This window comes from Neltuma alba, unplaced genomic scaffold (genome assembly GCF_004799145.2).
Source record: "Neltuma alba isolate B1F8T4 unplaced genomic scaffold, ASM479914v2 tig00013398_pilon, whole genome shotgun sequence".
In the NCBI taxonomy this organism is placed as follows: domain Eukaryota; kingdom Viridiplantae; phylum Streptophyta; class Magnoliopsida; order Fabales; family Fabaceae; genus Neltuma; species Neltuma alba.
This window is the reverse complement of record NW_021637656.1, coordinates 213,287-239,502: the sequence shown is the minus strand read 5'-3', so window position 1 is coordinate 239,502 and position 26,216 is coordinate 213,287. Positions and strand designations below refer to the sequence as shown.

At 34.4% G+C, this 26,216-nt stretch overlaps 1 protein-coding gene and 1 pseudogene across 4 annotated transcripts; one reads left to right on the top strand and one right to left on the bottom strand.

The window, feature by feature from the left end:
- Window positions 1–2,386: 2,386 nt before the first annotated feature.
- On the bottom strand, window positions 2,387–7,465 carry LOC114737000 (argininosuccinate synthase, chloroplastic-like; annotated as a pseudogene).
- A 3,872-nt stretch (window positions 7,466–11,337) lies between these two features.
- Window positions 11,338–25,666, top strand: LOC114737018 (ribonuclease E/G-like protein, chloroplastic). Of its 4 annotated transcripts, XM_028924906.1 has the most exons (14): window positions 11,340–11,702; window positions 12,072–12,169; window positions 13,947–14,128; window positions 15,070–15,322; window positions 15,409–16,478; window positions 16,593–16,910; window positions 17,028–17,069; window positions 17,521–17,645; window positions 19,250–19,397; window positions 20,530–20,602; window positions 23,198–23,310; window positions 23,424–23,543; window positions 24,007–24,162; window positions 25,094–25,666. In XM_028924906.1, exons 1-14 carry the CDS (start codon window positions 11,560–11,562, stop codon window positions 25,277–25,279), a joined length of 3,027 nt encoding a protein of 1,008 aa, XP_028780739.1. In that variant the 5' UTR covers window positions 11,340–11,559; the 3' UTR covers window positions 25,280–25,666. The 4 variants fall into 4 exon arrangements, with proteins under 4 accessions (XP_028780741.1, XP_028780739.1, XP_028780740.1 ...); XM_028924907.1 differs by lacking the exons at window positions 11,340–11,702; window positions 12,072–12,169 and adding an exon at window positions 14,254–14,585 and having other exon boundaries at window positions 14,062–14,128; XM_028924908.1 differs by lacking the exons at window positions 23,198–23,310; window positions 23,424–23,543; window positions 24,007–24,162; window positions 25,094–25,666 and adding an exon at window positions 21,082–21,327 and having other exon boundaries at window positions 11,338–11,702.
- The last annotated feature ends 550 nt before the right edge of the window (window positions 25,667–26,216 follow it).

The following is a 26,216-nucleotide window of genomic DNA, read 5'->3' as shown; positions in this document are numbered from 1 at the left end:
TTATTTATGATTTTCTTGGGCCAGATCATTTATGACCTCTTGAAAGCAAGGGCCACAAATATTGTTGTGTTACCTTTTCAATGGAGACTTGACAAAGTGGGGTTATAAAAATATGTTAAATGTTGTTGCCCCTTTAATAGACAGCATTTAATTTAAAGATGGTTATCTTCTAGAGAGGAACCAGTTACGGGCAGCGTGATACTAATTGCTGCCATGAAATCTAGATTTAAAATTTTTAACTAATAATTTTTAAATAAATATTATTTTTTTATCTAAAAAATTAAATTTTGGTCGTCCGTATTAAATTGAAACAGTTGAGATTTGATAAGCATTACAGTACTTATTACTGTGATGAGTACTGAAACTGGTTCGGTAAGAGATTATGGACCTACAACTTCCATGAAACAGTTTTGATAATTATGGCATTCATGTTGGCCAAAAAAAAAAAATCATTGTATTCACATTCCAATTAATGAGAGTAAAGTGCATTCTAGTTTTCAGAATCTTAGGTATAGGAAGAGAAAACAATTTATGAATTAAAAATTGCCATGTTCCTGTATATATATAAAAAAAAAATCAATAAAAGATAGATAGGTAGATATTATTCATTGATAATGGCGGTGATGTTTGACATGGATCTTCTGTCATCTCATCTTAAAAGGCTATATAAGGAAGAATGACAATCTGGAACCCTTTAAAGGAATAAATATAAAATAAAAACCTATTTACAACAAAATTTTCAAATTTTACATGATTTTTAATTGTCATTCTCCCTACAAAATATTTACCGTTAATTTTTGCGTCTTTTATAAAAGGATCAAAACACTTTAGTTGCCTTGGTTAGAAAAATTATTGAATAATTCAAAAGCATCATGTCTTTAACCTTATAAATGTTAAAAATATTCGAAATTATGTAAATTAAAAGTATTTTTAACGTTATTTCTCTACCTTTGAAATGTCACTGTGGATGATGAAAGGAGATTTATCTTCAAGTTGACTTACTAATTTTTTAAGGAAGAAAAAACTAAGTTTTTTTTTCGTAATTTATTCTGACTAATGGACCCGTATTTTTATTTCAAAGAAGTCGCTATTGGGAAAAATTTGAATGGCCTAACGTTATTAAAAATATATAATACTCTTCCGAATCTAAATATAAGACCCATTTTGTAGTGTAAAAATGGGTTTTATGTTTATAACCCGAGGGCGTAATTTCTTATCCTACCTATAATCATGAAAAAGTAAAGTTTGAATGGCTTTGGTTCATGGCATGAGCAGCACATGGATAGTTTTTTATATGAAATTTTGCCAATTAAAACTTAACTTTAACCATTTTGCACTGTAAATTTTTTAATTTGAATTTATTCAAACTAACAAATAAAAGATTAATTTACTTTATGTTATATTTCTTTTCGAATGAGGTAAGGTATGACTGGTTCAAAAATTAAATTTAGAAAGCTAATCACATAGGCAATATTTATAATCAAACGGATTGAAGTTTGTTCCGTATTTACAAAGAACGACGAAATGGAGCCCATTTAAAAGCTAATGATGGGCCAATCCAGCACATACTTCGGACTTCAAAAGGCCCAATTTTCCCTGTGGGCCTCCACCGGAGCCCAACACTTCAAATTCATATTTACTGTTATTTAGCACGTAATAAATACAGGCGCCGTAGTTTGCAAACTGAGCCTATTGGAACAATTCCCTCTACTGTTTCGGTAGCAGATTTGGGACCACCTCTGCTTGATTTGCACTATCTAATTTTTGAAATTTTTTAATATTTAAAAATTAGTAGTATTTTAATTTCAAAAGATGATCGCATATGATAGAAAAACAGATGATATCATCTGAATGTCTAATGTTTAATTTGAAACAAAGCACAAGGTTTGTGAAACTCATGCATGACAGTTCGTTAGTCACTGTTTACACTAAGCTTTAGGTTAGATTTTTAATTTTTTTAATATTAACATTATTATTTTTATTACTGTTTTTAAAATGTAAGTACTTAATTGCAAAATTATTATTTAAATTTGTTGAGTTAGCATTTTTTCTTAAAAACACAAGTACCCTTAAAAATTCAACCGTCTAAACTAAAACTTGTACTCCTTTTGATTCCTAACGTAAGAAGTCGGTTAACTTTTCCAACATATCAAAAAATGAAAGTTTAGTCATTAAATTTCTACTAGAGTTTTCTTATTTCACCCCTAAAAATGATTGATTTGCCTTTAATGCTATACTTTTATTATCTTTCATCTCTCTTATCCCTCTCTCTCTTATATTTAATACGGGCGAAAGTAGAAAAATGACATTTGTCCCAAAAATGTCTTGTATTTCCGACCATAATTTTCTTCTAAATAGCACCTTATATTATGATGCAGAGAGAGCATAAATTTAGCAGACATAATTCTGTAACTAACATGGGCCCACAAAGTATCCTCTACATTTTCTGCACCATACTGTCAGTTGACAACTGAGATGAGGAAATCAGGTGATGCCAACATGCATTATTGCAGTTTAAGCCAGTCGACAATGAAGTTTGTGAAACTCCCCATTAAAGTCCAACAAAAATTGAGTGGAACAAAACAAGCATGCAATCACCAAGCATAGATAAAATTCTTAGATGCCTTGCTCAAGCATTGCTCGCACCCTCATTGGAAGGCCATAAAGCCGTATGAACCCAGCAGCATCGGCTTGATCATAAATCTGACCACTTCAAATGATGAAATGTCCTGCCTATACAAGCTGTAAGGGCTCTTCCGTCCAGTCACAGTAACAGAGCCTTTGTATAATTTCAATGTCACAGAACCTGTTGTAGTTGCTGTGATCTTCTCCATGAAGGCATCCATGGACTCTCGGAGAGGATCAAACCACCTTCCGGCATACACGAGCTCAGCATATTTAAGAGCTAATGAATCTTTGACCTGGATTGTTTCTCGGTCAAGTGTCAAAGACTCCAACTCCCGTCCTGCGGTGAAAAGAATGGTTCCCCCAGGAGTTTCGTAAACTCCTCGGCTCTTCATACCGACAAGCCGGTTTTCAACCATGTCAATCCGACCAATTCCATGCCTTCCACCCATTTCATTAAGTTCAGAGAGTAAGGATGCTGGTGAAAGCCTCTTCCCGTTGACTGCAACGGGTAGTCCAGATTCTATCCCGATTTCCACATATCTGACAGATAGAAGAACATGTGCTGTAAAGTGTCAAGTCTGGCAGAAACATGAACACTATGAAGCACCAACATTAAAATAAAAAGCCACATGATAAAATATTCAGTATCTAGTTGCAATTCCAAGTGTCACGTTGCATCTGATACTTGTGTGGGATGCTCATCAAACATGATCCAATGTTGTTTTTGTAACTTTTGGTGCTTCACAACATAAGAAAAGCATAAGGATATGCTTACTCTGCTTGATTTGGAGCATCCTCTGGATCCACAGACATCATGTACATATCCTTTTTTGGCTCGTTTGCAGGATCTTCCAAAATATCACCCTTTGCCATCACATATTTCAAAAGTGAGAGACAGAAATATCAATACACACGTCAATCATAATTTCTAGTTTTGGAATAAGAATCAGGTAGCGCAATCAATTTGATGATTCAGATTCCAAAAGTAATCAAACCATTGAAATACACGATCATCCCGTAAAGTACACTTCTGATGACTTCTGTTAAAATTTCGTATACTCTATTCTATTTTCAAAAATCATACAAACCTATCATAAAAACAAAAACTAAATTACATAAACCTCATGAATTTGGCTAAAATTACACATAAAAGCCTGCTTTTTAAGAGGGGTTGGTATATATTTTAAAAATAGATGAGAGACTTGCACAGTTTCAACAAGATTCAATTGAAATTTGCGTCAAGCACTCTTTCTTTCGAGGGAAGTCCATGCAGGTTTTGATTAGACAGGAAATTCGTGTAACTTAAGCAAAATTCAATGAACGTCATGCAATTTAACTAGAAAACACAGATTAGCATATTCTGCAATAATGGGGAGAATAGCCATGACATGTCATTTGATGCAGCTAATTTTCACACTAAACATTTTACCTCGTGGCTAAGGTGCCAAAGGTTTCTGTCTCTGCTGTATATAGATTTCTTGGTCACAGGAACAGGCACATTATGCCTCTTTGCATACTCAATCGCATCTTCCCTCCCTGTAATGTCCCACTCCCTCCATGGAGCCACAACATTTAACTTGGGATTCAGAGCGAAAAATGTGAGCTCAAAACGAACCTAAATGATACAAACTCGTGTCAGAAGGCAATAAAATGGAACAGCTAAATCTAAGTGTAATTGTAAACATGCCTGATCATTTCCCTTCCCAGTACAACCATGAGAGACAGCATCTGCTCCAACTTCTTTTGCAACATCCACCATAGCCTATCAGAACATATGGATTAGATCATATTTGTTACAAATAAAGTATCCTAGAAGATAGTTCATGACTTTTTACACTTTTTGCCTAAAGACTCAAGACTAAAAAGACATCAATGATGCACTAAAAGCTAACAACGATGTGACACTAGAGAAGAAAATTGAAATTAGAAGGTCAATCTTTAATGTAGGGGCTAAAGTTTTATCAACTATTAACTGCAGAAATGTGATCATAGCCAGTACAATATTTATTTCTAAGACAAAAACTTATCAGCTAGATCAAACTTAGAAGACAGAATGAAAAAAATACCTTTGCAGTAACTAGAAAAATGAGAAACATACCTTTGCAATAACAGGGCGAGCCATTGAGGTCCCCAGGAGATACTTCCTCTCATATATTGCACCAGCACGCAAGCAAGGGAATATGTAATCCTGGACAAATTCCTCCTTCAAATCCTTCACCACCAACTGAGAGGCTCCACTGGCTTTGGCCTTCTCTTCTAAACCTTCAATTCTTTTAAACCCTAGTCATAACTTTACAACATCAAGTCATCATTTTCAATAACACAATAATTGTCTTGAAACCAGAAATTGAGGTCATAACATACTTGGCCAACATCCGCAGTGAAGCAAACAACATCGCAGCCATAATTCTCTCTGCAATTCAAAGGTCATCAAAGAAGGAAATGATGTTGAGAAGATCGTATTAAGCATAGGCCTAATACATAGGCTTTTAATTGTAAATACTATCATTAAAAACATCTCAATAAAAATATAAAACACTGAATTGATAATGTTATCTAATGTTCGTTATCCCAAATTACATCCAAAAGTCCTTGAAAAGAAAGACCCCCCCCCCCAAAAAAAACCAAAAAAAAAAAAATGTTATCATCTCATGCTTTTACCTGCAGAACTACAAGTCTATAGTCTCTTCTAGCGTCTATATCCAGATACTATATATAAAATCATAGCAAACCATATTTTTCACAGATATGACTCATTTCTCATATTCCATGCAAGACAAAGGGAAATGCACCTAGCTCTTTTTAACAAATCAATATATTCTTTTCTAAAGATGAATCAATGCCTTAAAAAAAATTTCTCCAGCACCCTCAAAGTTATTCAAGATACAAAAAATGAGATAGGGAAATCAAATTTTGCATACTTCTGATGAAAGGCTAGCCTTTTTTTTTGGGGGGGGGGGGTGGCATATATACCTTAACCACGGGACAATGACTGACGTGTCTAAGCCACCACTATAAGCCAGCACAACCTTATTTAATTTTCCACGAAGCCCACTGCTGGCATTGGAAACTTCTGTCTCTGTATTGCTGCTTAAAACTGCTTTTAATACTGCATATAAAAAAAATACTTTTTGAGACCAACAAACATGATGCTTCAATCTTGAACAGCATCAAATGTTTTGATTTGCAATATCAATATATCAAAAAAGATTTTCTCAACTAACATTAAATATTAACCCTGGATCTAATAGTATAAAATTACAGCCAATGTAGCCCTCAATTCTCTTTCTTCCCTTTCTTTAGTGGCACGAGAACAAATAAGAGGTAAGAAGCCAAAGTGTTCATACTCATTCAGAAGAGATGAAGTGTTTGGTATATACCATCATAAACTAAATTGCATGGCTGTTATACCATGATTTTATAACAGTCAAATACCATCTTCTTTGCCAATAGCCAATGGGTTAATTTTATGAGTTTTCCTTTTTGTGACAATGTTACTTGATGAGGAGTTATATGAATTTTATGTATGGGTAAATATTACTTGAAGAGCAGTTACAGAGACAGAAAATCCATCGCTAAATAAGGCATTGATTGAAAGCTTTACCGCTATGAGAATCACTGAAACGGAGATAAACAGCTAGCTATTGATGCGAAAGCACTGCGTTTACTTTATTAATTATTATGAAATATGAACGCATAGTAGACACTTCACCAAGATAAAAGATTAATAAAGGGATAATACTTGATGAAGAATTTATAAACTTAAGTCAACACAGGAATCTTTACAGTTACAATGAGTGGAAGAGCAATAAACCTCACCCGGGAGTTTGGTGATACCAATGCTTGTTCTTGGTGGCCTCATCTATATTTAGAAGTCCAAAATAAGACCATCAATACACACGCCAAAACATAGAGATAGGTTCAGACAAGAAAATTGTATAAAAATTGAAGGAGAAAGCTTTCAGCCCACCTCTCTGTATGATGATGGCTTCGCGTTCCATGTTCGGGGAAGCAGTAAATGCCCTATGAATTAAATTAATTGCAAGCAATTAGGAAATCGCCAAGAGCAACCACAATTCGCGTAACTAAACCATTTTACTTAAAGCTCTCAAATTTCCACCATATATGAACCATCAAACTTCAATAGCGCATAGAAGTGGAATATAATTTCTTCCCAAAAAAAAAAAAAATTTCCACAGCCCATTGAAAAAGATCGTTTAGCCGCAAGCAAAAACTTGTGGATTCTGGATTTCCAGCGACAAGGAAGTAAAAACAAGAAGACCCCACAATTTTCAAACGGAAGATATAACATGGGAAAGAAGAAATTAAAACATGCAGCCAAAATTTCAAAGGAGAGAAAAAAAGACAACATAAAACTTAACCAAACGCACCTGTTCCATGTCCCAAAGAGGAGAGACCGGAGCATGAATGAGGAGAAACTGCTTTCAACTGAGCCATTACCGCAGAATCAAGTTCCTGCTTTCAACTGGGCCTTTCTGTGACAAAGGCAACCACCGGCATTACTTGACTAACCTTGTATCACTTGCCAAAGAAATATCCACAAATGCTGACGTTTAAAAAGTATTAAACGAAGAAATCACCACTTACAACAATGAGTACGAAAAGAACGAAGCTAGAGATCAGCTGATCCTGACTGCTGAGATATGCGAGAGAGCCGAGAGAACTTCTAAGCAGGAGAGAAAGAGTGGGAGGCGAGGGAACTTCTATGCTGTGTCACACTCACGATGTTGGTAAGGCTGCTGAGCTGAGAAGAGGGAGAACCCAAGTCGAGTAGTGAGAGAGACTGCCGCTGCCGCACTGTGACAAGGCGGCTGAAAAGAAAAGGACAGCGAGGAATCAAGGAAAGGGTCTTATCCCCTCCCCGGGGGGGGGGGGGGAAGGAAGAGGAAAAGTGCCAAAAAGACATAAATACCCTCAATCTTACCTGATGAAAAAATTGAACAAGCATGTTAATGGGTGTGTTTGGATGAAATCAAACCATGGTTTGGAGAATAATTTTTGAAGAATAGATTTTGAAAAGAATAGATTCTGTGAAGAATAGATTTTGTAAAAAAGTAATTCTGAGAATTAAGAGTGTTTAGATAGTTGTTATTAGAAGTATTTTTTATATATACAAATTACTAAAAAAAACATAAGTTAATATGATAATTATATAAAAGATAAATTTTATGATATATTTTAATTTGAAAGAATAAAATTGTTAATAATATATTTTTTACTAACATAATTAATAATACATAAGATAATGTAATTAATAAATAATTAATATGTGTATATATGTTTATAAGATATAATGTTAAATATGTTTATAAAAAATAATTGAGAAATATTAAAGTCATATTATTATTGAGATCTACTTTGACAGACACAATCATCTCTCCAATTTGAGTCAAAAGCAGAATGAATTCACTTCTCTTGAAACCATGGTTTTGGATTCCAAAACCATAGTTTCAGATTATTGACCAAAAATTGATGCTGTTTGGATGACATCTCATCAAAACCATGGTTTTGCCTCCCAAACCATGGTTTTGAGGGTTACCCAAACAGGCCCATATTATTAAAGGCAGTACGAAACGAGTACAATTGATCTTTAAAAATAAAATTATTAAAATATACTATTTAATAGTAAAAAAATATATTAGTCAAATAGATATGAAATATTTCTTTTATTACATAAGTGATAAGCATAAAACAGTTTATCAAAAATTTGTGTAATTATAACATTTTTTTGTTAAAAGAAATATCAGTATAATAAATTTTTAACAACTTTAGGACAGAAGGCGAATGCAACTAAACTGGAAATAGTAATAATAAACGACATCTTGTCTCGCTTGGATTTTGAGCGCTTTTTTATCAATGAGAAAAAGAGCATGTTTGAAATTTAACACATTGAATGAGGATATATTTGACTCTTTGCATGGAAAGCTCCACCCCTTTTTGAGAGGAAGGCCCTTTCCCATTCCCAGATATTGTTGCACATTTACAAAAATGAAGCCCATTAAAAATCAAAAGATGAGCTTCGGGGTTGAAAAGGTCCATTTTTCCTAGTGGACCTCCATTACTGCCCAACACTTTTTTTTCCCGCCACAAAAAAAATTTAAGTGAGTTGAGTCCGAAGACTCACCAGGACTAGAACATGCCTCCAGGCTCGGAGAATACTTACAAATCACCTACCAACAAGGTCCTCATATCTGCAACGGGATTTAAATTCACGATCTTATGAGTTATGAGCCGACTCATTACTAATTGGACCAACTCTTAACATTTTTATTGCCTAAGCAGTTTCCATCACCCACTTAATCCGAGTTCAAAAGAGTTCAGACATGGGAAGCAAGGAACTGCAAGTAATAAACATATGCTTCGAGCTTATTGGCCTCTTCTAGGTGATAAGGGAACTACATTATTAGAATATCGCAGAAATCTCAGCAAATAGAAAATGACAAGCTTGATTGTACTATGAAAGAAGGCGGAGACTGTTAATTCTCTGGGAAGGAGTATTGGCCTGTTTCCAGAACTATCCAAATGGGATGTTTTTCAATAAAATTTTCTGCTTCTTGTTATGTGAAATTCAGGATTTGGTTCATTTCTTCACTTTTGGAGCTGAATAAGAAATGTTTGAATTATCTTATTCATAAACTAACATACTTAATACCATTTGGAGGAAGAGAAACAATTTACAATTTGCTTCGTGAAAGGAAAAACGATTACCTTATCACTATGAATCTATGATTCAAGAAATCAAAACACTCTTTCTTTTACAGATTATGCTTTTGATAATTTTAAATCCTCCTACTGTTTTAGACAGTACCCTCTTCATGATTATTCTCGCCTGAGTCTAACAAAAATAGTTGGATGTGTTGCTTTTAAAACATATTGTCATGGTACTATTTGCTATGAGGGGATGCCCCTCAAAGAATTCTTGTGACAAAACAAAGTTTTTGTAAGATCTTCTTTCCAAGCTACTCTTCTATAGATTTATAATTCCAACCTACATATCATTACAAATAAGCCCTTTGTACAAGTTTATTTTGTTTAAAAGAGATTTCTTCAGCTTCCTCTTATTGGCTTTTTGTCCTCAACATCATTTGGTACTTGTGTTTTATCCATAATTTCTCTTTTTTAATATTGTTGTTATCTCCAAACCTTATTTTCTTAGTTTTAATTCCGCTAACATAGAAATGTGTATTTGTGAATTGTAAATATTTTTATTATGAATGTCATGTTTTTTTTGGTTGAAACAAAAATGGCTTCAAATCTTTCAAAACCAGACTTGAGTCTCTCTGGGCTAAGAAAGGCGCGGTTAGTTAAAATGATTTATACCGGCCATTCTTATTATGCGGTCAAGCTCTTCAATATGAAGACTGTTTTGAAGCTCGCAGAAGGACATCATGGGAGATGTATGATTACCACTAAACTGTTAGGTGACAGGAAGATTATCCACCTATAAGTTATGATCTCAAAACAATTTAATGATCAGCAATTTATTTTAAATTATAGGAACAAGCGGCAATAATTTAAAACCAACTTTAGTGTTATTAGACTACAATATCATTGATAAAAGCAGATGTTTCTTGTCAGTCCTTTATGACGCATCCTCAATTTGCAAGGTCCCACTCCTCACTGCTATAAGGGTGTTGGTATAATTTGCAAAATTGTCTATAGCCTTATATTGGACATTATCAGTATTCAGTAGAAGTCTCATAAATTTAATCTTGTATTTTTAAAATTTTTATTCTATAGCTCTTCTCTATGGTAATTATATTAAAGCTCAAAATTAGTTGATGATTTCGTTTTGATAATTTTAAAGTTTAATTTAGCCTTCTTTTGACCAAATATTTTTTTTATAGAAAAAATGACATAAATAGAAATTAGAAATTGTAATATTCTAATGCCAGCAGCTAAGAGTTTAAAATCTAAGAGGAGGAAATGGTGTTGATTTGATATTTTACAAATATAGTCAAATAACTAAAATACCATTATGTCAAATTTTAAAAAAAAAAAGCTATCAAATTTGCTATTACTAGTATGTTTCTTAATATGTATTATCGTCAGTTCATAATTTGTTAATAAACCTTTTGATACAGGGGTATTTTTATCATTTAACTATATTTCCAAAATACCCAGTTAGGTATTACTTCCTTTTCTAGGATTTGAGTCGTAGATACCTTGACTGAAATATTGCAATTTTTAACTTGTTTTTTTCATTTTCCTTTTTATTTGTTCACCTTCCACTAATAAAACTATGACCACTTTTGTCAAAACAAAAAAACCATGGCTACCTTTTGCTCCAAAAAATAAAGAACCATGACTACTTTACAATAAAACTTACTCTAATTAAGATCCAATGATATTGTTTTCATGAAGAAATATTAGGAATACAGTATTCACTTACCAATATTTAACACAAAATTAAATGAATAACTCTTCATATTTTGGCTATTAAATTTTAAAACTAAAACATAACATGTATATGAACCTTTACTAAATCATATGATGACTATACAGTTTAACCAATAAGTTATATTGAGGTAAAAAAAAAGTTTTATTTTATAAAATTATACAGTTGTCAAGTTATTGTAAACAACTCGTATACTTGTTAAAACCTGATGAATGGAAAGGCTCATACTTTCTCCTGGGACGCCTGCCACAGAAGGCGCCAAGCAACCCATTTGCGTATTGCAAGTAATCACGCTGCTTATCTTTTCCCTCTCAGAACAGCGCCTATCTATCTACAGTTTTAGACTCTATCCAAAACACTATTTCTTACTCACTAATCTTAGCACCAACGTGCCGAATTCTATTTTCCTCTTATTTTGTTCACTGAAGCATTCTTTTCTCCTTCATGTTTTGATTTCCTAGCTTCTCCCAGTTCAAGCTTCAAGTTCAAATGAGGAATTTGAACCGCTTCTCATGCCTACTTTAGCAATTCCTCCTGCGGGGCTCATGGAAGTGGCCATTGCTGAAGTTTGTTTTATGGACCACTTTCAGCTTCTTCGTCGGGACAGTCCCTTCTCTTGCTCTTCGCTGTTCCCCTTTAAGAGGTCTCTGTCGCTGTAAGTTTGCATGGCTCAGTCGCTCATCTTGCTTGAAAAGTGATAACGTTTGTTAACTAAATCTTGTACTTACCCATTTCATTTGGGGGTGTTTTTTGTACTTGTTTACTGTCATCTTACGGAGTTCAGCTTAAGAGGAAAAATTCCTTTCTTTATACCCGGTTTAATAAATGTCATTATTTGGATAGTAGAAAAATTGTATGGGCAGATTTCAGAATCCAGGTTTATTGATGGTTTCACCTTTGAAAGATAGGATATTTACTGATTGATTTGGCATGTAGCTCAATACATCTAGGAAGGCTTCACATTCTTTGCATTGTTTATTTGTCTGGACTCTTAGCAGCACTTCGTATGATAATGTTGAGACAGGCACATATACCATCAAGTGCCACCTCGAAATATTTTCAGATTCACATGTTCTGTGAAGAGTCGTAAATCAGTCAGAAGACTGGCTACATTATCAACGGGTAACTTCAATATTTGCACTGTTAGCTTAGCTCTTTCCTATTAGTTTATTGTGCTCTTTCTCCACTTATCTTTGTGCATGTGCATGCCCCTCTGCACATATTTTTTTTCCTTTTAAATATCAGATAGAACTCCCTTAGGCTTGAGTTTTCTTGCAATATTGTTCATTGCTGTTGCATGCTTACCTCAACTGTTCATCTGTCTTTAATCTTCTCTGCAGCGTATGTCAGTATGAAGATTTTCTCTAGTATATCTTGCCAACAGTCAATAGCATAGGAATCAGATGCTTGTTTGAATTACTTTCTTCCTTCAGCTTTATGTACTCACTCTTTGAGTATGCGGGGCCGTTTAAGTGGCTGGACTACCTGGGAATCAAGATGCTCCAGCTTTAACCCTATCTTCTGCTCCCCCTTAAGCTTGGCTTTTCATGTCTTCATGAGTTCATTAGCCTTGCTTTCTTTTTCTTTTTTTTTCTTTTTGGTATAACTTAGAGTATCCTCGAGTTACTTTGGGCTTGAGACTAATATCCTCAAGTCACTTTGCGCTTGAGACTAATCTCCTCAAGCCGGGAGCGCAACAAGTGCGCTTCTTGGAATTTGAATTTGTGTTCTCCTCCTTGCGGAAGTGACACCGTTTATTGTCTCAACCAACAGCTTGTTGGTAATTCACCATGCTTTCTTATTCCTCTATTTCTCTGGAGTTTAACACAGCTCATGAGTGAAATATTAATGTAATGAAACCTCAAAATGGTTCCTACATTTGTTGAAGTTCAATCATTGAAGCCCTTTATGCTCCAACTTCACCAATTTAGTCAATCCCCCTGCTGTGACTTCTGATTCTATTTCTCAACAAGCATCCAATCTTCCCATTTAGAACAAGCTTTTCATTAATTAACAACAAGAATCTCCTGTTCTTTCCCTGTTCTTTTCTTGAGCTCCCTTATCTCAAGTCTCAATCTCAACTCATCACTTTTGCTTCTAACTGCGTTGAACTAATAGGTCATTTTATGTCTTTTCTCTTTTGAGACTATTTACTTGTTTCCTGCCCTTTAGATTTTGATTTATGCATAATGAATATGTTATTGCCATTAATTTTTAATTACTTTTTTCTCATATTTTGATGCACCTAAAGTTTCTATTGAGTACATGTAATGTCCAAAAAAATGGGTATACGTACTTCCTTAGCTAGTTATTGAAGGCCTTAGACTCTTACAAGTTAAGTCAAATACAGAGTTAACCAGCCTCTCGTGAGTCAACTTTACTTTAACTTACAAGTTTGATCACAATGCTTAATTAAAATGCAAAGGTCAGTAGTTAGATTGTATGCTTGATGTTATATATATAAATATATATATTCTCTATTCTTGTAGTCATATAATTGCCATGATATATCCTTCTCCTGCAAGGTGCAGTGAAGAAAAGATTCAATTTGATGGATTCCTCGGTGTATAAATCATAATTAAGATGATTATATGAACTATGTTTATAAGCAAAAATCTTCATCTGTTACATAGAGTGAGATATAGACATATCTGCTCAATTGTACTTCAAGCCAAAATTATACAAACATACCGGCATTATTCTTGTTTGGACAACATTAATTCTAAGCAAGTGTCTATCAGAATTGAACATCCATTCTCTTTGAGCATTACATCTTATTTTTAACCCAGGCTTCTCTCTGTTACTGCATTTTAGGGTTTTCATGTTTCAAGTCATAAATTTCAAATGTATTTTCCTGTATTTTAGACTTGATGATGAATCAGTCGACAAAATTTTTCAGGCAAGCCGAGCAAAAGTGCTGATAAATTGTGCAAGATCATCTGGACCATAGAAGCTGATTTAGAAGATGGTCAGGTCCTTTACATTACTGGTGATCCTGCTGTACTAGGTTGCTGGAAGTCAGACATGGCTTTACTGATGTCTCCTACAGAGCATGCTAACATATGGAAGGCTGAGTTCAAGGTAATCTGAATGGATTGTTTCTTTAAGCTCATTCATAATTTTTTTTATTTGTCTTGAAAGATAATTTAGTTTGGAGATTCTTCTATGTACAGTTTGTGTTTACCTTTCGTATTGATCCTTCACAGGAGCTGAATGACTTGAAATATCTTATGCCAAAAATTGCATGCTTGCAAACACAGAAATAAATGAAACAAAAAATATTGAGATCCATAAAGCTACCCTTTTGATGGGAGTCTGACTTTCTACAGCAATACTTGTAACTTTCCTGTGGATCACCATGCAAATAAGCGCTATAAATGTGACTGTTGTCTAACGTGTTATTAAGAATCAAAAGGATATGGTGGAAGTATATGTGTCAAGAAGAAAAAGACACCCTTGCATACATCTTGGAACTTTAATATTATTGAAGAATTCTGTTCTAAGTCTCTAGGAGAAGGACTTTATGTTGTCAAATCAGGTATTGTGTCTCGTTAATGATTTGGATAATACATATATTTTCAGGCATCTTGGACAATGGCACTGCTGATATGTCTTTTGTGTCAAAACCCAAAAAAAAAAAAAAGCAAAAAGAAATTAGACATGTGCTGAACATGGGCCAAATTTGTGCAATCCAGGGCCCGAAGATAAGGGTAGATTACCATAAAAGAAAAACAACCAGAATGGGAAAGTAGGAACCCATCTTGACCATCTCGAGATGCTTAAAGTTATTTCTTGTTCTTTTGTTGTACATGATTTTTTTGGTGAGACTTGTACATTTATATTTGAATAATATAGTAACATCTTAGTATTCACTACATTTCTTCTATAAAATGATTTTTTAAGATACTTAGAAATTAGGATAACATTTCCTGACTGAAAAGCTGTTATCTTGGAATATGATGTGAACATCAAATTACACATTCATAAATGTTCATTGTAACTCAAACTGTTTATTCTTGCAGATTGCATGTGGCTTGAATTTCAAATATAATTACTTCGTTAAGGGAAAATCAGGCTCCTCAAGTGACATAATTTGGAAGCCTGGACCAGAGTTTTTTCTGTCAGTACCTCCTACTGTTCATGGAGATGCTCCAATTCTAGTGAGGGATTCATGGATTAGATCTGATTCCCAGATATCTGCAGCTCATGCATGTGCTCACTATATAGAAGAAATGTATCCTCCAGAGCACGCCCCCATATCTTTACTAGTCAAAGGTGTTTTTCCCTTTTCTTGTCCATTTATATTAACTTCTTTGCATAATATTTTTCTGAACACTCAAATGTTTACAGTGGTTTGACAGATGAAGCAAAGATTATGAATCAGCTTGAAACTGACATAGTAAAGTTGAAGGCACTTGGGGTAGAAGATCCATTCTATTATGACAATGAGGATATGGTAAACGCAATCAATATGGTTTCAAATTGTAGTAGCATCTGTACTGATAACTACCAGCCTATTGAGGAACCCTGGTTGCTCTATCTGCCTTCTTCCCGAGTCTCCAAGGATAGATTAGAATCTGATGAGGCAAGAACTGGTTCCACTGTAGAAAATCAAGTGAAGTTAGCTGACACAGACAAGTTGTTGCCTGAAGAAAGTAGTGATATTATTCCAAAGGACCCTGTATCTACCGTTATACTGATTAACTCTTCAATATGTACCATGCAAAGGATTGCTGTGCTGGAAGATGAGAAACTGGTTGAATTATTACTAGAACCAGTGAAGAACAATGTGCAATGTGATAGTGTATATATAGGGGTCGTCACAAAGCTTGTTCCCCATATGGGTGGAGCTTTTGTAAATATTGGTAGTTCCAGGCCTTCTCTAATGGACATAAAGCATAACAGGGAGCCATTTATATTCCCTCCATTTCGTCAAAGAACAAAGAAACAAGATCTGCAGGCTTCCTCCTTTCCCAATAAAAATGATTTCATGTCTAATGATGTTGAAGTCACTGATGGAATGTCAGACACACACTCTGAGCATGGCTCTTTACAATCACCAGACAATGACTATGATGAGCAGGAAGGAGAAGATGATTTTGATATTTCAGAAGTCCTTAAGGAAAATGTAAATGGCAGCTTGGTTGATGATGGTGAAGTAGAAGCTGATTTTGAGGATGACATTGATGGAAATGAAGTCCATATAGAAGAAGAAACCAATAGCATGTGCCTTTCCACTGGCATAAATGGGTCTGTCAGTTATCAAGTTATGCAAGACAAAGATACAAAGGGAAAACACGCACCACCTGAAGAAAGCAAATGGACTCAAGTTCGGAAGGGCACCAAAATCATTGTACAAGTTGTCAAAGAGGGTCTTGGTACTAAAGGTCCCACCCTTACTGCTTATCCAAAATTAAGAAGTAGATTCTGGGTATGTTTTTACGCATGCACCTGCCCTTCAACATTGCAGTTATATCATTCCTGGTCTTTACCCTGGATTATCTTTCAAATATTACTTGTCTGAACTAGACTTTCTGGCTCGCAGATATTAGTGACTCGTTGTGATAGAATAGGCATCTCCAAAAAAATTTCTGGTGTTGAGCGCACAAGACTGAAAGTTATCGCAAAGACATTGCAGCCTCAAGGCTTTGGCCTCACTGTAAGAACTGTTGCTGCTGGTCATTCATTAGATGAACTGCAGAAAGACTTGGAAGGTTTGCTTTCAACTTGGAAGAATATAATGGAACATGCAAAATCTGCGGCACTTGCAGCAGATGAAGGTGTAGAAGGAGCTGTTCCTGTTATTTTGCACACAGCAATGGGTCAAACTCTCTCTGTAGTCCAGGATTATTTCAGTGAAACGGTTAGTTCTGTTGCTCATTCGAACTCCCTCTCTTCATCCATCTCTGTAATATCACTTATAGAAAGTGCAGTTTATGATATGTCTCCTAATTACTTGTGGCTATGATGTTATCTTCAGGTTAAGAAAATGGTGCTTGACTCCCCGAGGACATATCATGAGGTATCTACAAACTTTTTGCTGCAAATGACTATGTTGCCAGAATAGGTCTCGACCATTTCTATCTGTGTGTGAACTTCAAGTTATGTTCCCCCCAAGAGTTTATATCTTTACGGGGAGAATTTTTTTTTACCGTGAGCTTGCTCTGCCCTGCTTTAACTTGGGTTCTCAAATTTTGGTTTACTATAGTATCATGTTAAATTTTGATCAGACCTTGATTAAAGCAAAGATGTTAGGAACTGTGTACTGTGTTTACATTATTATGATAACTAGTGTAAAATTGTTACTGATGGTCATAAGCGTGCTTATTTTATATCATCTAAGGCTGCTATATGAATGGCATATTTCTGATGTAGTTACAGCACTTAGATCAGTAGCTTATTGAAGATTCCATGTACAGACTTTCATAGTTCAACTTCTGTTTCGGTTCTTATCCTCTTCATTTACTATTCAGGTGACCAGTTACCTCCAGGAAATTGCCCCTGATCTTTGTGATCGAGTTGAGCTATATGATAAAAAAGTTCCACTTTTTGATGAATTTAACATTGAAGGAGAAATTGACAATATCCTTAGCAAAAGGTAAAGTTGCGTTATTCTTCATCTGCCTATAACTTTCAACATTTTCATTGCATTTGGCTTTGTTTTTAGATAAGCTTCTTAATGATTTTTTTATCAAACTGGTTACACCAAATTAACATTTGTGGAATGCTGTAGGAACATTGATAAAGATTATATGAGGACCATTTGCATTGTAACGAGAAAAGACTTTAGGTTTCCATTAAGGATTTTATTGGGGTTGTTTGGAATTCACTATGCTTCTAACTAACACTTGGTGTTTGAAAAAAAGTGAAGAAGGAAAGTGAGAGATAAAAGTGAGGCAGAACCAAAAACAAATATCATTCAAAGACCCTAGAGGGTGAGTATACCCTAATCTTTATTAATACTAGGCCATTTAATGACTCTAATATCCTTGGCATTGGTTGTGCTGTCATGAAATCCTTTCTCAGTACATAGGACTGTTTTGAATGCTTATGCTCCTTAAGAATTGGAAATTATGGGTTTATTAGTTTTAGAAAAATGTTGAGAAAATTCCAAAGTTTCTTAAGTCTCTGAAAATAAAAATTACGAATGTTTCTGGTAATTTTTGAACAACTGTGTGTAGGGATCCAGGAAACTCATATTGTCATTGATTGATACACCTTACATTATATACACTGCATACATTTAAAACAGAATGAAATCTAGCCTAGAAATCAGGGAGAACAATATCAGATCTTATCTGACTATTTCCAAGGAGAAAAGGAAATGGAAAAAACTTAGGTCAAGTTCCTTAGATCCATCATGTCAAGTTCTTCAATTACACATGGCCATGTGTCCCTTTTTGTTTCATATGAATTTGTAATTAAATGCCATTTAATGTTAATAGTTCAAAAATATGACACGTGGTCATATGTGATGGGAGAACTTGACACAGTGAATATAAGGAAGTTAATATAATTATTGTCCAAAGGAAATAAATACTAGCCTTTTGTTCACAAAAAGGAAAAAAAATGCCTTTTAAAGCTTATAACCATAGGGATTTCCACAATAACTTTAAAAAATAATGTGCCCTATGGTTTCAACTTTCAAGCATTTTATGTCCGCAACACTGGTCTAATTAATTAAGGTTTGCTTCTATCCCCCTTTTGAAATGAATTTAATCCAGAGGACCAGGAATCTCATGAATGTATAGAAGACGCTAGAGAAAATCAGCATGCATCACTCGAATGATCTGAATTTTTCTCAAAAGAATATTATAAAACAACAAAAGCAGGGCCTTGTGGTGAACCGAAAATAATCTGATTGAAGAACATGGTTTCAAAGGTTCCATCAGTTCATTCCAGAAATACACCATAACAAGTCACAATTTTTCCTCTTTGTGAAGGTCTGTTATTTTAAATCGAAGAGACTCTTTAATTATACCTTCTTGGTATCAAGTTCTTGATCTTTTACTCACTTTAGTGGATCAAATTGTGGTTTTAAAGACCAACATATCGATTAAAGAAAGTCACTAGATAAAACTGTAACTCAACTGACAGTCTCTTTGCCAACTCTTTCCTGAGATGTGAATTGTTCTGGCCTTCTTTGCAGACTTGGTAACTTGAATGACTTTCCTGCTTTCTTTTAATTTTTTTATTTTGTAGGGTTCCACTTGCTAATGGAGGTTCTCTAGTCATTGAACAAACTGAGGCATTAGTTTCTATTGATGTAAATGGTGGGCATGGGATGTTTGGTCATGGAACCTCACAGCAGAAAGCTATCCTAGATGTCAATCTTTCTGCTGCTAAACAAGTATGTTGGTTTCTGAGCTCTATATTATTGTCTATTTGCTGATCGCATAGACTTTGATAAGATAAATATTGGCATTATTCTCTCCTGTTCTGTGAAGACGAGTATGGATATTAGTAAAAGGCCTCCAAGACCAATCCCAAAACCAGTCTGATAGAGAAGTTCTGTAAATAAAGACTTTCCATGAGAAATCATAAACACCACGTATCATTGACCTTATCTGTTGTTTCTTTTGCGTTTCTCTTGCCACAAGGCCTTATATATAGACACGTACCCCTAAAAGTCATTTATGTTGATAGTTTCACCCTTAAATCCCAAGATTTTTCTTTTCCTTTTCCTTTTGTGGGGGCCAGGGGGAATTGAAGATTTCTTTCATAAGAATTTTAGAAATATTTCCAGTGTTTTTAATATTTATTATTTGTTATTAACGTTTGAGTCCAATTCACTGTCACTATGAAACTCTACTGTAAATAAACAGGAAATTATCACATCACCAAAATAAGTAAAAACTAACTTGCGATGTGCATGATAAAGCTCAAACAGCATGGAGTCCCCTAAAAAGGGGGAGGGGAAGGCCAAAGAGAACATTGAGCAAGATCTTTCAATTCACAACGTACCCAAAAATTTAACCTTGGATAGAGCTCAATGGCATCATGTGATCGATGTAGCCGACCCCTCCTAATAGGATACGGCTTTGTTGTTGCTACTGCTGCTACTACATGGTAAAACTCATGATGATAATCTTTACAGTAGTTGAAAGGTGCTGTTTCTCAAGGAGAAAATCTGAACCATTTAGCATGCAAAACTATATCCAAGTACAGCCTTTGCTTGTATCTTATCACTGAATCCTCTAAATCACCTCCTTTGATAAACATTAAAAGAGTGTAAATTTAATAAACAAATTATAAAAATAAAATGTCAAAGGAGAGACAAGAGTAATACTTTGCTTATGGACCTGGTGTACACAATTTAGAGAAAGTTTTATTTACTCTGATCATTTTGTGTGTTGGATGATTATGTTGTTGTCTTTCAGCCATAGTATTGATCCTAATGTTCTTTCACTCTTGAAGATAAATATTTACTGGTGCTTTTATCCATTACAAGTTGTCTGTTTAATAGAAACAGTATGTTGCAGATTGCTAGGGAGTTGAGGTTACGGGATATTGGCGGCATTATTGTAGTTGATTTCATCGATATGACAGATGAGGGTAAGTAGAAAACGTTCCCTTGTTTCTGCAATTCAAGTACATATCAAATAATGAGTTCCATTGAAGATAACTTCTTCCATTTACTTTTTATCTGTGTCTTCTGTTTTATTATAATGACTTTCCAAAGATCTATATAGTCCTATGAGGAGGTGTTATGTAATTATAATTATAAATAAGAAAATATTTAAATATGATATAAATAGGATTTAGATAGTATTTAATTATATTAGTAGGATTTGGATAGGTTAGGATATTTAGATAATATTAGGATATTTATCTAGATTGATATCTATTAGGCTTTTACTTATAAATAAGTACCTACCATCCTTTGTAACTCAGTTTCGGAATGTGATTAGAAATTATTCAGTTTCTCTTGGTCTTCTACTCTTCTACTCTTCTCTAATTCTCCTCTGTTTCTATTACTCTTTTCCCTTTCTCTTTTCTCTTTCTCTCTCCTATTTCTTTACTTTCCATAGCAGTGGTATCAGAGCCTTGTGCTTCTTGGCCACTATCACTCAAAATATGGATTCTATTGCCGCTGCCATACCAAAAATGAATTCTATGGTGGAACAAATCCAAAACATGGTTCGACGGCTTGAAAAAATAAGTGGGGTAGGCATGAAACTCTACCAATCTTAAAGCAAGAGGTAGCAGACTTGCGAAAAGATTGGGAAGCTGAAAAGGCAAGAAAAGCCTTAGAAGATCAAGAAGAAGGTTTGGAAGTTCAAGAAGCAAATATGTCGTACCAAGAAGAGTCCATCAAACTACAAGAGTCAGTAGGATTCAACAATCAACCAACGACCACCACCCAAGAAGTGTTTGGCAAAGTGCAAGAACCCCTTGAGCATGATAATAACGTCAAGAAAGATTGTCCATGCGAGTATGGAAGTGAAAAAGAAGGTTCCGATGATCGAGCAAAAGACTTGGCAGTTCAAGATACGATGAAAACATCCTCCACCATACCAATGACAGAATTGATAAGCTTTATAAAGGAAAGTCAAAGACACAACTCCCAACATGCAGAAAAAAGTACACTTTAACAGGTTTCGCTTTTGTGGGCCTTGTCTCAAGAAAAGAGCCACAAGTCGTTGCTACCATCGATTAATTGGGTTTCTCTTGTTCATCTTTCTCCTACAAGATGCTTGGTTCGAATTTGGTCTAAAGGAAACTTAATCAATATGCTTTTTGGTGCTGGTGCGGGACAAATTTTTGTGTACTTGACCCTTGAGGGCAAGGGTCTTTTAGGAAGGGGGTATTGCTATGTAATTATAATTATAAATAAGAAAATATTTAAATATGATATAAATAGGATTTAAATAATATTATTAGGATTTAGATAGTATTTAATTATATTAGTAGGATTTGGATAGATTAGGATATTTATTTAGCTTGATATCTATTAGGCTCTTACTTATAAATAAATACCTACCATCCTTTGTAACTCAGTTTCGGAATGTGAGTAGAAATTATTCAGTTTCTCTTGGTCTTCTACTCTTCTACTCTTCTCTAATTCTCCTCTGTTTTTATTACTCTTTTCCCTCTCTCTTTTCTCTCTCTCTCTCTCCTATTTCTTTACTTTCCATAACAGGAGGCTTAAGGGCAATAAACTTTTAAGGGATATTTCCTGAATATATGAGAATTCGCTGCTTGTTGTGTTCCCCTTTCAAGTTCATCTATCAGTATTATGTTCTGCTATGCAAATTTTATTCACCTAACTTGAAGATTATTTATGCTTTTATGCCTATAATTGTACTGTAACATGGTGATGACGAGAAAGTTAAATCATTGCCTATTGATCAATAATATTGCTAGCATTTGGCACAAAATTTTTTTATTATTATTATTGAATTATACTCTTGGGTTTGCTAGTCTCTCGCTGATTAAACAATATTCTTTCAGTTTATCAAATAAAGAACTTTACTCAAGGTTTCATAGAGCGAATAGGCCTTTTTCCCCCCTCAAAACCGACAATTATCCAAGTATAGTAAAGGACATTTTCTCTTTCTCTGCTTCTTTATCTTCGTGTGTTTGTGTTTATGCGTGACATGATGTGACATATTTTGGCTAACTTGAAGTGCAATTTCCTCAAGATGGCTTCTAAATTTTCCCTCCGACCATCTCAACTTGAACTTCTGAAAAATTGCAGAAATTGCCTTTCTTTTTTTTTTTTTAATCAAAGAAATTGCAATTCTTATTCTGACTGAGTTCCCCATTTTAGTTGCCATGTTACACATCTTTTTGTTACACATCTTTTTGGCAGAGCTCATATCCTTTTTCTATGAACCACTTGACTTAAGAGATGTAACTACTAACCAAGGTCCAAGAATGATTTTATAACTATTAATTTGGTCCTTCAAGTGCAAATCTTTCCATAAATCATGGACAAAGCTGAATTGTCAATTGCTTAAGTCATCAAGCCTCTAGGTAAATCTCCCGAGTATAGTAAATGTTTTAATTGGTGCAACCATAACTAGCTTAAGAATGCAATTGTTGGTCATTTTCTTGTTACTTTGAAATGGAGCCTGTTCTTTGGTGATCAGTCCTAAAGTTTTTGTCAATACGTTTGTTTATTGAGCCTGGATTCTTTGTGATCAGCGAATAAAAGGTTGGTGTATGAAGAAGTCAAGAAGGCAGTTGAGAGAGACAGATCCATGGTTAAAGTCTCTGAATTGTCTAGGCATGGACTCATGGAAATAACACGAAAGAGGGTATATTCCTCAGCTATAGTGTAGCTTCTTCTGTTGATTGTTTGCACAACTTCCAGTCAAATTAAATCAAGATTAATTAAACAACCTAACAAATGGTTACTAATATTCAACAGGTTCGACCTAGTGTAACTTTCATGGTTAGTGAACCATGTTCCTGTTGCCATGGCACTGGCAGGGTTGAAGCTTTGGAGACATCGTTCGCAAAAATTGAACAACAAATCTGCCGGCTTCTTGTGAGTACAAAATTGCATCTTTTTTATTTCTCTTTCATACATATAATCACGACAAATAGCAATACAAGTTTCAAAGACCTTAGAAAAGATAAGCCATGATATTGAGCTAAAAAGCATTGCTGATAATTAATTTAATTTGACAATTAAAGGAACCCACACATCGCATGGGATTCTAAAATTAATAATCTTGATAAAACATACCAACAAAAAAAATGGTAAAAAATTCTTATATTTATGAAGGAGATATTTTGTAAAAGTACAAATTTATGTCTTATTCAGTATACTGTACTTAAAATTTTCCCGATTAATATGATGTCTTGCATATTACCTGCTGTTATTTCTTCTTCCAGCTATTGCCGAATATCTCTCTCTCTCTGCTTGTTTTTCCCCACCTTTCTGAATGTTTCTATAATCTCTAATGTACTGACTTGTGATTTCTTGTTTCGTCCCACCCTTTTCCCAGGCAACAATGGATGGGAAGCCAGACCCAGAAAACCCAAAGTCCTGGCCAAAGTTTATTCTGAGAGTTGACCACCATATGTGCGAGTATCTGACTTATGGGAAAAAGACGAGACTTGCAATATTGAGCAGCTCTCTTAAAGTCTGGATTCTCTTAAAGGTAAAGCTGATTTCTTTGAACCGATTATGCCTGTGCTGAATTTATGGTGGAACAGTGAGGCATGCTGATGGTGATTTAGCAACATGGGATACTAAGTCCCACATTAAGTAGTATAGGATGCTCAATGAAGTATTTAAATGAGTTGATTCTCACACCCAAACAGTTAGCATTGGGGTTTCTTATCCCCTTAGCTACCCATCACTTGGTATTGAAGCTAGGTTGTTGGCTCTTTAGAGAGCGCTCTCCGTGGATGGTTCTAACTGAATCTTCATAAGAATGAATAAAACAGAGTGTCTTTCAATTCAAGTGGACAATTTCTAAATTCCAGCTTCCAATAATCCGAGCCAAGTTCAAGCTTTGTAATTCGACAAGCTCACAGAATTGCCTTTTTAATTTGGACATTCACATATAGATATTTTTCAATTTGATCCCTTACAAATAAAACTAAATATCTAAATATCATATAATAGTGACTAGTTAAAAAAGCATGCAAGAATACTCTATGTCTGTTGACTTCATTTACAGTAGATTGACAGAAGACATCATTAATAACGTATTTGTTTGTAAAGGACCAAATTGATCAATACTACTATGAAAGATCGAAAATGGGTTTTTAGTTAACGCTATGCTGCAGTCTCTTGTGTGCTCCGTTAATGAGGACTACTTCTTAGGAATGCTTCCTGTATATTATTATTCTGCATAATACACTGTTGCATGTGAATGATCCATTAAGTGATGCACCGCCATATATACCAACGCTGGGCTGTGATTTGCATGATGAGATCTCTGTGTCTTCTTATTAGATTGAAGGAGCAAAATCTAAAATGAATATGCTTTTCGATAAATTAATCTTTGCTTCAAAAATAATTGACACATCAATTATCATTCTGGGATTTATCAACTAAGAGTTGGCTGTTTTAAATTGGCTCAGGTTGCTAGAGGTTTCACCAGAGGAACATTCGAGGTGAAGCCATTTACAGATGACAAAGTGGAGAAAAATCGGCATCAACATCAAGTCGCCATTTCAATGTTGAGATCTTCCGAGGCCAGTACCAAAAAACCTGGCCAAAACGTGACCCTCGTTCCTGTCAAGAAATTGAAGGGTAGGAGGAAATAAAGTAGTCATCGTGATATGTACAAAAGTTCTTTTTTGAAATAGCAGGCAATAAATCAGTCACCCTGATCTGTAAAGTAGTTTTCTTGAAATTGAAATAACCCTCCTTCCCTTTTTTCCCTTGTGTTCTAGTTTTGATTGTTTGGGATGGCATACATAGGTTAGGGAGAGAAAGTATGGAAGACCAGAAGTTTGAGGTTTCATTTTGAGAGGCCCAAGGACAAACTTCTGTATAAATTCTTTTCCGACTGAAAATATCAGAGGTCCAAAAGTTCTTTAGATTTCATTTGTGCAATGTACTCTAAGTAGGTTTTAGTTATTAATTGACATTTAGAGAGAACATTTTGTATTATCCAGTCATAAAAGTATTGAAATACAGAAAAATGTTTATACTCTTTCTTGTCCTTAATATAAGAGTTAAATAATTAATTTGCGAATATTAAAAAAATTAATCACATTATTTGTAATAAATGAGTGATGTCTTTTCTAAAATATTATTATTAATCATGTGTATTACAATGGAAGCCTTTTGATGCATGCAATCATTATAGGGACTATTTTGAAGAAAAGTATAAATATGGGAGGCAATATAGATTGGAGTTTTATATTTAAGATAAAATTAAATTCCTAACTAGTTTTTATATTTAGAATTAGAGATTGTAATATTTTATGAAGTTGATATGAAGCACCCTAAAAAAAAAAAATGCTTGACTTGCTTTTTCACTGTAAATCAGAAGTAACCCATATGGCCATGTCCATGCCTCTTTTGATTTCATTGAGATATTTTACCAGAATAAAAAAAAATGAAAATCTCATAATATGAAGTTAGGCATGAAAAATGTTTGATATGTACCAAAATCAAATATTTTGTTTTATGGCACTTGCTAAAATAATATAAGATCTACTTAATTAATTTGAGTAGATTAATGAAGTAATTAAA

Coding starts and splice junctions, on each gene's coding strand:
- LOC114737018 (XM_028924906.1), top strand. CDS start 11,560: ATGCCTACTTTAGCAATTCCTCCTGCGGGGCTCATGGAAGTGGCCATT. Junction 17,646..19,249: donor GACAATATCCTTAGCAAAAG/GTAAAGTTGCGT, acceptor TTTATTTTGTAG/GGTTCCACTTGCTAATGGAG. Junction 23,311..23,423: donor TGGAAATAACACGAAAGAGG/GTATATTCCTCA, acceptor AATATTCAACAG/GTTCGACCTAGTGTAACTTT.